The sequence below is a fragment of the Phytophthora sojae genome (assembly GCF_000149755.1).
Source record: "Phytophthora sojae unplaced genomic scaffold PHYSOscaffold_11, whole genome shotgun sequence".
In the NCBI taxonomy this organism is placed as follows: Eukaryota; Oomycota; class Peronosporomycetes; order Peronosporales; family Peronosporaceae; genus Phytophthora; species Phytophthora sojae.
Genome location: NW_009258125.1, coordinates 1,284,132 through 1,296,372, shown reverse-complemented (window position 1 = coordinate 1,296,372; position 12,241 = coordinate 1,284,132). Strand labels below are relative to the sequence as shown.

Genomic DNA, 12,241 nt, shown 5'->3' with positions numbered 1-12,241 from the left:
CACCCAGTAGTTTTTACCTAAACTGACCGCCGCGTAGCGGCGGCGCTCGGCTAGTTGTATGGGATGCACACACCATAACACGTAGGCGCGGCATGTTAAGGCATGTACATTTGGTAAGGATAATACATACAGAAGTCTCCATAAACAGGATTAAAAAATAATGTATAAGTATGTAGATGACGAGAAGTATAACATGCAGTTTTGTGATGCACAATTGTACTTACCACAGGCAATACTAAGAAACAGTGCTATCGTGACTTTGATATGGTGGTTAATATGCAATCTTTCTTTTGCCATACATGTTTTGCCATATTGTTGCAAATTATACATAGCAACCTGTACGGCAAAGGAAAGGCTGTAGAAGTTAGCCTACCTGGGGAGTTATGTAGGATATTCTGCGCATCTTCAATACAAATCGTAAAGCAATAGAGCTTAAAACAATACGGTCCTACTCACGGTCAATGCGTACCCAAACAACCCCTTGTATCTGGAGAACAAAAAAAAGAACTACCGCGCTTGGCTTGGGGATCGGTTCGCTTCGCTCGCAGGGTATTATGTACCATGCCTGTTTTACATCAAATATGAAGTATATACCGATAGCCTTACGTCCTCGCGCAACATACAGATAAGGTTGAAACCGTATACTTGGATACTCTATACCGGTAGCCCTGAACGACATTGGGTCGCTCCTGAAACATCAAAGTACTAAGACATCATTTCAGCAAATGCCGGGGCGTTGGGCTTTTGGTCAAATGAACCTTTGTGTCAGAGCTATCATCCGCCAGAGATTCATAACCAAGTAGCCTTTTTACACTGATCTCTACGCATAGTTTTCTCCTAATATAGTCAACTGGGTCCAACCAACCACATGGCCGTTCTATTACTTATCCACAGGACCAAATTTGGTGAATTGAGGTTTCAGGAGCGACACATTATCGAGACAGTGATAAGTGCATGGCCATGTCTAAATCCCCATCATTCTTGGAGCCGTATGGTTTCGAACAATGCGACGCTCAGTCGGTCAAGGCTGTGTCAAGCAACCGCTGGCCAACAGCGGGAATCATGACGGGATGAATACAGAACAACACACCCGTACTATTCATAAACACCAAGTCAATAACGGCGCCCTTCGTCAGCCCCTCAACACTCCAACTCACTTCCGAATTTGCCAACAAGAGGCCAATGCGTCTCTACCAGCTCTTCGCCCTAGCGGCCATCGTCTCCCAGGCCTCGGAAGCTTCCGTCAAGACCCGACTGAATGGCTGGTTCAAGTGCACCGACTTCACCTTCTCCGATGAAGGAAGCTCGACTGGGCAGTACACGGAATGCGCCACCTTCAGTGCGCCCTTGTGCTACCCTGGCATCTGCAAGACGCCAAAGTTCGCCGACCCGACCATCGACGTCTTCGTGAAGCGCATGCCGGCAACCAACGGCGACCCAGAGACCGCTACGAACGTTTGGTTCCTCGAGGGAGGCCCCTCTTCGTCCACTAACAGTAAGTGTGCTCGGTATGGTTTTCGTATTTTGTGGTATTTTTCTGACGTGGCTGTGGCTGTCATTTCCAGTGGAATTGGTGATGATTGACGTGCTCACTCAACTAAATGGTACCGCGAATCTCTACACTATGGACTACCGCGGTCTTGGTCGCAGCACGTATCTGGACTGCATTGCCGCGCAGTCTACCACCACGGGATCTCCGTACGGTAAGGAGTTCGCCTCATCGGAAGTTCCGGATTGTGCTCAGGAACTCGAGAATAAGTATGGTGACCTCGCTGCGTTCTCGGTTACAAGCTCGGCCACGGACTTGGCGACTTTCATTGCCAAGTACACGAATAACGCCAGTACCATCGTGTACGGCTCCAGCTATGGAACTCTATTCGTGGAGCGCTTGATGCACTTGAACCCCAAGAAGGTGACGGGATACGCTTTGGACGGCGTCGCCACAGCGTCCGGAGCTTCAGCGGACAAGTTCTTCTACATGTCCAAACGGGATATCGACTTTGGTATTGTGGGCGATCGCTTCTTAGCGTTGTGCGATGAGGACGCAACCTGCAGCAGTCACTTCAAGGAGCCAAACACGGTGCCAACAACCCTTCGACGGTTACTCGCGGACTTTGACAAAGATCCGAACTCAACTTGTGCCAGTCTATTGAAGAAGTTGAAATACTACGGAGAGTTTGCACCTTCGGGTGCACTTACGCTGATTTTTGGCACGATGCTGGTGGATGCGGAGCTACGAAAGCTCATCCCCCCGGTCGTTTACCGCATGAAACGCTGTGAGGCCAAGGACGCTGAAGTTCTGAGCCAATTCATCGCCTACTACAACACGTACGCCAGCTCAACATCCCAGGACGCCGCTTTTGAGTCCACGCTACTTACCAGCCTCCTCTATTTCTCGGAGATGTGGGAGCGCCCGCAGCCTTCGCAGGCTGAAATGGACAAGCGGTTCAAGAACGCTCTCATTTCAGCTGGGGTATTCGTGAATCAGCCCGAGCTGTACTGCGCCTTCTCCAAGGAAAAATCCAAGTCGTGTGATGAATTCAACGTCGGCAACTATCCTGCGAAGCCCATCATCTACAAGCGCGATCAGTACTGGAACAAGACCGCCACGATCCCCAGCCAGGCCAGCGTTCTCCTCCTCAGTAGCAAGATGGACGCTCAGACGTTGCACGAGTACGCCGAGGCGTTGCTGGACACGCTGGACGGAGACCAAAAGGAGATGGTCACGTTCAACACCTCCATCCACGGAACGATCGTGTATACCCAGCTCGATTCTGGTAGTACTTGTGGCGCAAAGCTTCTGGCCTCGTATGCCAATAACAAGGGCAAGCTCAACGGATTGGACAAGTCTTGCGTGGACGAAGTGCCGGCGTTCAATCTGACTCTCCCGGTCGAGTACCAAAACGCCTACTTCGGTACCGACGACGTGTACGATGGCGCCTACAACGCCAGTCTAACCCAGTGATTTTCAGTACAAAGTCTCTGGGGATGGACAACACCTTTTTAGGTAGTGGCAGGCTATCTACACATAGAGGTGACAAAGTCTGCGTTTGAGGCTCAAGCTTAGAGAGTTTGCTAAGATAGAGCTGTCGTTCTGAGGTAGCGGGTAGAGCGTCTGGGTTCGGCGTTGTCAGTCTGAATAGAAGCGCTTCTGCTTTCTGGAATTTCGAATAGAACTTCGCAACACGACGACCTTGCAGCACTAAAGGGATGCCTGTAGACATTGTTACGGTGGTTCGAGTGATTTTCTTTTGTGCTGCACGCATCGAGGTGCGAGGCAGCTCAGCTCCCCCATTTCCAAATATTCGCCTCTCTTGATAGAGCACGAGGATAGAGCAGCGCTGGGGATTCCTGGCTACTTGGTGCGACGCGCTCAAGAGCCGAGTCACGTACACAGGCCCCGAACGCGGTCGGTCTCTGGGGACCTCGTCCGTCACGCTGCCAATGCGGGAAGAGGGTCAGGATGCAGACGATGAAGTGCGTTTCCTACACGAATTCCAGAAGACGAGGGAGGCCAAGGCGCTGCTGGCAGCTGCAGCGCACATGGACTACGACGCGTGGCGGTATTTACTGGAGAAAAACTGCGGCGTGCATCTCGGCGTCGAAGGAGAGCCGCTCTACGAGGAGAAGATCCCGGTTCGGTACACTGTAATGCTGGATCATGATGCCCAAACGAGCATTCTACGTGACTTTCACGACCTCGGGGCACACGAGTACGACCTGCTTTTCTTCTTCGGACCGCACCAACGTCTTCATCCCAGCGCGAAGTATAGAGAAACGCTGCAGCAAATTGCTGCTCTGGAGCAGAATTTGCACCGTCGAGAAGCGGGCTTCGACTTTGAGGTTCCCGTCCGGGTGGAGTTTGCCCCTCCCGAACCGAGCGACGGTGTGAACGAGCTTGTTGACGCTGGAATCGCAGAGCAGACCCTCAAGGAGCAGTGGGAAAGGTTCCTTCGATCGGGCGAGGACGAAGCCGCAGTGCTCGGAGAATGGAGGTGCACTTTTGTGTTGGAGCGGATGATTGGCAAGCTGGGCGTCATCGATCTGTGTGAAGACATGGGGCCAACGATCAAGGTCCTGCTGCAGCAAAACGCTTGGCTGTCTCTGCTGTCAGTTTCTTTGAATGTCGGTGTGATGCCCTCGGTGGGATCTTACGGCCGGCTCCTTTCCAGTGTGTTTAGCAGTACGCGCAGACCTCCAGAGATCGCGAACACGAGCTACCACCCTGCTTTTAGTGATCGACCCCCGCTGCAGCTCGGCGAGATTGATTTTCTTTGTGCTTCCACCTTGCGAGTTCATGACATTGGAGCGATGTGTTCTGCGGTGGCACAAACGCAGATGACAAGGAAGCTCACGCTGCGGCTCTGCATGGACATTCGAGAGCAAGAAAGAAACCGAAAGTGCTGGAAATGGCTGGCGTACGCGCTTTTTTCCAAGCGAGCGCAAGCGTTCTCGTCCGTGGAATCATTGGCGTTCGCTGGAATTCGCAGCATGAGTCGGTCAGATATGCAGGCCTTTACCTCTATGTTAACGTTCGATAACCCGGAAGAAGACTTGTTCGGTTCCCCGCCTGGTCCAGTGCAAGCGAGAGACGCGACGCTAAGCGGAGACTCGCGTATTCGATGTGTGCTGGATGATCTCAACGGTTCGACCAACACTAAAGCCATCACTTTCGATGTGCCAGTGCCTTTCATCCGGACTTTTAGCGACGATGGCAAGAGCACATGGGTTGACGCTATCGTTCCTGGCTACGGTCGATGCCGGGTGCAGCGGCGCGACTTGGTGTTCGGTGATGTAATCAGCAGCAATGGCGATGTGGTTGGTAGAGGTATAACCTCCCTCAATCTTCGATTCTACAAGGATGCACCTTCCGTTACCGACGGTTTGGTGCTCTTCTTTGGTGCTGTCGGGTCTTCACTAAAACGCCTAGCGTTGGATGCACCGAGAGACGAACTGTCCTCGATTCTCCAGTGTTGCCCAAGTCTAGAGGAGTTGGTGCTGACCGGGGGAGTAGTGGATGCTCAGCTCCCCTTCTTACGTTGCCTCCCCTTCCTCGCCCAGGTTAATGCCACAATGCCGCTCGAGAATATGAATCCACGCGGCGTAGTCCAAACTTTCCACGATTGCCAACAGCCCAAGCGCCTCACGAAGCCACTGCAGGCTAGATTGGTGGTCATCCTTGCCATCAAACCCAGTGATGAACACGGTAGAGCCATAATTCTCTTGTAACGACGGCAGTCTCACTTCGAGGCACTTGCTACGCGACTCCCATCGCTCGCTGTCCTGTCGGGGGCAGTCGAAATGTATATGATGCTTCAGTAAAAACCATCACCGATTCAAGAACCCCCAGCGCTGCTCAATCTGCCCAAAGACTCCATCAAGCTGGAGTTGGCAAGGGCTTCCAGATGGGCTGGACTCTCAGAAGGTACACTTTTTAAAAGACTTTTACCTCAAACTGTGGACGTTTGAGGATACCCACACGCTCGCGGACGTTGACGAGGACCTGGTCATGTTCTGTGGTACTCGCCAGCTGCATCACCACAGCAGGCCCTATCTACAAGCGCTGAAGGATGTTGCAGCACTTTTTAGCTGCACAAAGCCGTCCGTGGATATCAAGATTCCTGTCCGCGTTATTCTGTCGTCGTTGGAGGCGTGGAGACGGCCAGGAGCAGGTCTCTTGCAAGTATTCAATGCCGAGAAGCGCATCCGGCAACAGTGGGAAATGTACGACCAAACCCTCCCGCCTCAATATGAGGGGCTGTGCTTGCCGCGGTGTACGTTCGTCCTGGTTCCGATGGTGCTCGACCTAACGTTCAGTTCAATTAATTCTGAAATTGCCAAGGCTATCGAGACTGTGGTCCATGAAAATATGTGGCTTTCGCAGGTTTCATTGGAGGTTCAAATGAATCAAGGTGGGCATGATGAATGGGACAGCGACGACGAAGACGAAGATGATGGGGTTTCGACAAAATCGGACTTCGGACGGATCATGAGCTCCTTGCTCGATAGTACGCGTCGAACCCCCCCCCGCCATTGGGACTTTCTCCATTGCAGTTAAAACGATGCGTTCAGCTGGCCGCAATTCACCTTGAGTGCAACGCGTTGCTGGAAGCGCGGGAGTTTGAGGCGATTGTGGTGAATCAAACTGCGAGAAGGCTGTCGTTACGTCTAGGGATGACCAGCTGGAGCAATGGTGACTTGGCCGCTATAAGTGGTCACTGGTGGAAATGGATAGCATACGCCTTCTTCTCGAAACGAGCGCGTGTGTATTCGTCCGTAGAACCACTGGCTCTTCTTGCCGTCTACAGACGCACAGTCGAGGATATGGAGAACTTCATCTCTGTGCTGGAGTCTGAGCACCCTGAAGAACTTGTCCTCGCGAAGAGCGGTTGCAAGAGAAAAACGTCAGTGATTGGTCAAAATAATCTTAGAACCCAAGAGATCTTACTGAGGCTAGAGAGCTCATGGAGTCCAAGAGACGGGTAATGGCGCCGATTGGCTAAATTTACCTCTTGGAGATATCTCTTGCATCCAACTCTGACTACCGCTATTGAAGAAAGGAGCTGAGATTCGCTGGAGCTTTGACAGCCGAGGTCGGCCGGATCTTCGCTCTCCTTGCTTAATATTGGATACGCCCGTGACGCTGATTCGATTTTTTAGCGACAACGGAACAAGTAAATGGGTCAACGTCATAATTCCAGGTTACGGACGTTGTCAAGTGCGACGTGATGATCTGGCATTCGTCGAACATTATATCATCGAGCCAATTTCGTCTGGAATAACGTCCCTCACCATCGGGTTTGACAAAGATCAAGTGCCCATTTCTTACGGTCTCCCGTTGCTGCTCAAGGCTGTAGGGTATCAGCTGAAGTCGTTGACCCTTACAGGCCCCCGAGTTGCTATGAGCGATGATGTGATTATGCAGTGCTGTCCGCTGCTAGAGGAGCTGGTGCGGAGTAACTACTATGTCGATGTCCGGCTCGATTTCCGCGAGTATCGCGCCAAGGACAAGCCCTTTCACGGGCTGAACTTCGACTGGGATGAGATTACTACGCTCTCGGAGCAGTTGAGCGACGTCCACAATCCTCTTACAACCTGCGTACGACGACTTCGAGTACACTTGAAGAATAGAGCGAGACTCTATCAGAGTTCGACCACGCAAACCTCATCGAGCGTCGTCTATCGGCGCTCTTGCGAATGCTGAGCGTCAACAAAAGCTTGGAATATCTCGAGGTTGTTGTACCTCCTGGTTATGAGAGATACGGTGACGAGTTCTACGAGCACCACCAAGGGCCAATTTGCCGACCGCTCAATCCACTGTCAGCTGCAGCCAAGCTCGCGTTTTTGAGCGTGTTGCAGTCACTGAGTCCGGCGAAGAAGCGACCCGCAGCAGCCGAGAGACCACAGAGCTTACGCTGGCGAATGGACCGTCACGTCATTTCAGAGATTTTTACCTTTGCAGCAGATCCGGTTCTTAGACAGGTGTGTTTCCGTAATGGAAAAGGTGATAAGCTAGACGAACGGGGCGAAATGCTGTTGTGAGCTGCAGTACCTTCAACACTTTCACCTCAGATAACAACGCACTTACCAAATATGATTCTCGTCACTAACGCTGCTGCGCCGTGCTGTCAGCTGTAGGTGCAGTTAAAACTTGACTTCCTCGAATGAAGCAACACCAATTCCGTCAGATTATATGGGAAAATCGAACAGTGATCCCAATAACCCCCCTTCGCTACGAGTATGCTGAAGATATACTTCCCGCAGTACTGGAGGTGCAGCAAACGATAGGATCTTCGAAAGAACGTGCTGGTCCAGTTCCATTGTCCTTGGTGCACGGCGTTTCCACGTTTTGCGTGTAGCTGTAGCAGTGTGATAGGGCACAGCCACACTCAGGAACACAAGTTTACTCTCAATTGGGAGAACAAGCGCATGCTTCGTAGGCACCCGGTGGTGCCTTTGAATGAGGCCACAAGATCGCTCGAGGGTCGTGATGGCATGGCAACGTCAAGGTATTCCAACGTGTCGTTTGAAGCCAGCATTTGGAGAAGGCTGCTTAAAATGCCCTCGCCATTTTGGTGGACAAAGCGCAGGTCATTCAGTCGAACCCGTAACCGGCGCACGCATCTTGCTACTGAACAATAAAATCAAGCGGAGTACGCATGACGAGCAAACAAATTCCTAGCAGTTAAGTGAACAAATTCAACACAAAACATAAGCAACATAACTTCGTAGCACTTGTACTGTAGATCAGCATGGGCGGTGTCCAGCCCAGGCTTGCTAGAATCGACATGGTCGGCACAAAATTGGTCAAATTCAAGAGAATCAAACCCGGCAAACAAGGTTTTGGCCAGCGATTACTGCAGGATAGCTGAACGAGTTGGACGGGATGAATTTTCTTCATGCGTCCTACAACGCTGACAGCTTTTTTGAAAGCTCTCAGCGTTAAAAAGCAGTCCACACGCAGTGCGGTGACAACACGGATGCGTTTTTAATCTCTGTACTCACAGTCAATAACGTCCTAGGAGTTGGAAGTCGACCATAGCCGAAGGCATGAAGAGTTTTCTTGCTCACGACGTCTTGCGCTTGAAGTAAAACTTCTCGTATTCGTCCCATTTTCGGAGGCCGGGAGTGGTTCTCGCTGCGTAATCGATCTGACGAGGACTGGCAAAACGCAGGCTGTAATGAAAACCCATCGCTTCGAAGTACTCGTCTGGCGTGATCTTGTTTCGGTAAATCGCGTCTAGGTTGTTGGGGCTCTTGTCAGCCAGCTTCTTGATCAGCTGTACTCGTTTCTCAGCCTTGACCTGCATTCGCTTCTGCAGAATATTGGTCAGTTTTGTTTTGCTGGCCCATGACGCCACCTTCTTGGCAAGCCCCGATATGTCTCGTTCTTCTTCGTCGCGTGGACTATTCGTCGTCTTGAGAGCCCGGAGCGATCGCTTGGCGGCAATGACCGTCTGGGTCGCGTGGCTCTCGCCTGGGAGGGTCAAGCTCGATAAGGCACTATCGAAATCCGCAGTGTGTGCCGGGAGAGTTTCGCCCCTCGGTAAGAGGGTGACGAGCGCCGTCACGAGCAGGAGAATGCACCTGTTCATCGTGCTTGCTTGCTGGGATTCACGATGTGAGGTGAGTGTAAGGAATGGAAGAAATACGTACAGTTTGGAGCATGGTGGAGATTCCGTGTAAGATCCCGCTTTGATCACATATGTTCGCTTTACATGAAACCATTGGCAGAAATAAACAAGTGTCGTGGATTGCGGCATCGACTCCCCCACCCTCATCTTGACTAAGGCCTGTTCTCACCTCTGGAATGAACCAGAGTATCAAGAGCCCCCGCGTGAACGAACATCAGGGTTCGCCAGCAGAACGAGACACCGTCAAGAACAAGAAAGAGGAAGCTGTAGAAGAAGAAAAAAAACACTAAGATTTCAATGGCCGAGGCCAAATAAAGTCACTTACTAATACTGTAAAACCTCTAATTGTGCCCCTGGGGTACTAAGTTAGTACCCCGCCCAGGGGGGTGGGGTACTATTTGAGGGGTACTCCAAGTGCCCAGCTAAATACCCCCACCTAAAATTGTCGATCAACGACTGGGTGCATCATGAAATCACATTTTAGATTTGTGACGCACATTTGTCCAGGTTATGATACATTTACTACGTGATTATACTCGACGTTGCTGCCTCTACGGAGAAAAATAGCGCTGAAAGTACCATTATTTTGTTGCTACTTGAGGGTATCATATCGTTAAAGGATGGTCACCCCTTTTGGCAACCCCTTTTGACAACATTGTTTTACGTCACAATTTTACTCCACTGCTTGTTTTCTTTCACTTTGGCTACGAGACCAATTTGTGATTTCACGATGCACCCACTTACAGCTAAAAAACCATTTAAAATTATTTCCAAAATCAGTTTACATCCTTGCTTACATCCTAATCACTTTACTTTAATTTAATTAAAGTTACATGCCCCTGTGCGGTATGAGTGAGAGCAACGATGGTAACTGTAAGAATAGAAAATGTCGCATCCCAACTAGAGTTGGCCAAATCCTTACCCAGTTATTACCAGTTACCGTTATTACCTTCGTACTTACCATTTATTAACGTTAACAAATTTTATGTATAGTTGGTGTGGCAAAAATATTCGATCTGCTAACGGTAATGCCTCATGTGTATAGTTGGTGTGGCAGAAATATTCGGTCAACGCGTTTCGTGAAGTTGTCAACGTACGTGGAGGTCTACCGACATGAATCTGCGTATGCTCCACATGGCAGGCAGCTCGCGCACGGGGCCTATTCTCGTCGGTGCATTCGCGAACTTGCTCCTGTACATACAGCAGAGCCTGCAAGCTCCATGGACCAAACGGCCACCGCAACGAGGACCGGGCTAGCAGTGAAGGGTCGCCCTTCAGTTGGCGTGTGGACCGAGTACATTGTGGTTGTGCCACGTTGGGCTAACCCGAAGAAGCAGCACACCGACGTGTCGTGCAGGCACTGCTCCAAGCTCATCAAGAATGCCCAGCCCAAGAAAAACCTCCGCCCACACATTCGCAGCTGTCCCCGCGCCCCAGCGGACGTCCGGGCTAATTACCCTGTTACACCCTCCAAGCGAGATCGTCCCGACACTTCCGATAGGCCCCACAGTCCATCTAAGCGTTCGCGGCCTGAAATGGCTACAAGTGTGCTAGGACCGGTCTCAGTGACTGAAAAGAAGGAGTTCCATCTTCAGATTGCCAAAGCGTTCTATGCCTGCGGCATTCCGTTTCGGGTCATCGAAAATGGAGCCATGAGGTGTATCCTGACGAAGTACCGGCCCGGAAGGACGCTCCATTCACGCCAAGATTTGGCGACCTCACTGTTTGATAGCGCGTACGCGGAGGAAGTTGCCAGCGTTATGGAGGTGCTGAGGGAGCAGCAGTACGTTGCCATTGTATGCGACGGATGGTCCGATCCTCCATTATCAACTTTAGGGTGACGTCTCCATTTATCCGACCCATATTTTGGTCATCGGAGCGCTGCGCCGACAAACAGCATACAGGCGTCAGAGTTGAACAAGGTGATTCAAGCTGTTGAAAATGTCGTCGGAAAAGGATCGGTATGCGCTGTTGTGACGGACAACGCGTCTAACATGCGTAAGTCATGGGAGCTTCTAATGACCAAGATACCAAGTCAAACGTGTAACGGCTGCGCGGCACACACGATCAATTTTCTACTCAAAGGCATGTTCGGGATGGAGTTCATGAATGACGTCCTCAAGAAAGCCGTCCTAGTTACCAAATTTGTGCGTAAACGTGCAGCGCTTCTTTATCGCTTTCGGGCTCTGCAACGCAAGTATTTTGGTACCCGGCAGCGACGACGCGCGCTAATCATCCCTGTTTCGACGCGGTGGTACTCGAGCACAAATTGTATTTCCAGTGTCGTGAAGAACGAAGTTGTGCTGCGTGAGTTGTTTTCCAACCATGAATTTCTGGCTCGTTACGGAGATGCGGCTGCCAAACTCAATCGCGTCGAGTCCATTTTGGCTGATAGCATGTTTTGGGTGAATGCCAGAGCCGTAATGCGACTGGTGAACCCGATAATCCAAGCTCTTGGCGCTCTCGAAAAGGATGGGTGTTGCCTTTCGATGGTGTATGAATACTTTCGTGGACTAAAAACCCACGACATCTACAACCGCAAAACTGATTATGTTGCTTCTGGTATTCTTAACACGATCCGAGGCCAGATTAGCTCCCGCTGGAACACCCTCAAACGCGAATCAATCCTCGCTGCATTTTTACTGGACCCAACTAAGTCTACGGACGACTTTGAAGGTAATGCTTTGGACAATGCAGTCGATGCATGCGTAGATCTAGCTACACGAGTTGGTCTACCCTCCAACGTATCTCCAAATGCAGTTCGCCGAGCTGTCATGGCTTTTATTCGCGTGAAGAAGTACTGGACAGCCAAAGACCACGAAAAAAACGCGAGGGACACGCCATTAGACTGGTGGCTGGTCAAGGTTAACAAGTTTCCGCTCCTACATACTTTGGCTACCCGCGTTTTGAGCATCCCGACGTCGTCCGCTGCGAGTGAGCGCTCGTGGAGTGTTCACTCCTTCATCCACACCAAGCGACGAAATCGGCTGAAACCCGATCACGTGGAAAAGCTAGCATATTTGTACTCGAATGCGGGTGACAAGGCTGCCACCAGTGCAGTGCACTATCAAGTCAATGCAGAAGAAGAGGGCGAAAGCAGCGCGAGT

The 12,241-nt window shown here is 51.0% G+C and overlaps 4 protein-coding genes across 4 annotated transcripts; 3 read left to right on the top strand and 1 right to left on the bottom strand.

Annotated features, from left to right (window-relative positions):
• Positions 1-1,182: 1,182 nt before the first annotated feature.
• Positions 1,183-2,965, top strand: PHYSODRAFT_527244 (hypothetical protein; the record flags this gene model as incomplete). Its single annotated transcript, XM_009538114.1, has 2 exons — positions 1,183-1,495; positions 1,566-2,965. 2 exons carry the CDS (start codon positions 1,183-1,185, stop codon positions 2,963-2,965), a joined length of 1,713 nt encoding a protein of 570 aa, XP_009536409.1.
• Positions 2,966-3,330: 365 nt separating this feature from the next.
• PHYSODRAFT_436981 (hypothetical protein) lies at positions 3,331-7,488 on the top strand (the record flags this gene model as incomplete). The annotated part of the gene is made up of 3 exons (XM_009538113.1): positions 3,331-5,061; positions 7,013-7,099; positions 7,150-7,488. Coding segments are annotated over 3 exons (2,157 nt in total), but the record flags the coding sequence as incomplete, so codon positions are not given.
• A 1,079-nt stretch (positions 7,489-8,567) lies between these two features.
• Positions 8,568-9,095, bottom strand: PHYSODRAFT_288820 (hypothetical protein; the record flags this gene model as incomplete). The annotated part of the gene is made up of 1 exon (XM_009538112.1): positions 8,568-9,095. The coding sequence occupies one exon, from the start codon at positions 9,093-9,095 to the stop codon at positions 8,568-8,570; it is 528 nt and encodes a 175-aa protein (XP_009536407.1).
• Positions 9,096-11,023: 1,928 nt separating this feature from the next.
• PHYSODRAFT_386878 (hypothetical protein) lies at positions 11,024-12,166 on the top strand (the record flags this gene model as incomplete). The annotated part of the gene is made up of 2 exons (XM_009538111.1): positions 11,024-11,168; positions 11,220-12,166. Coding segments are annotated over 2 exons (1,092 nt in total), but the record flags the coding sequence as incomplete, so codon positions are not given.
• Between the last annotated feature and the right edge of the window lie 75 nt (positions 12,167-12,241).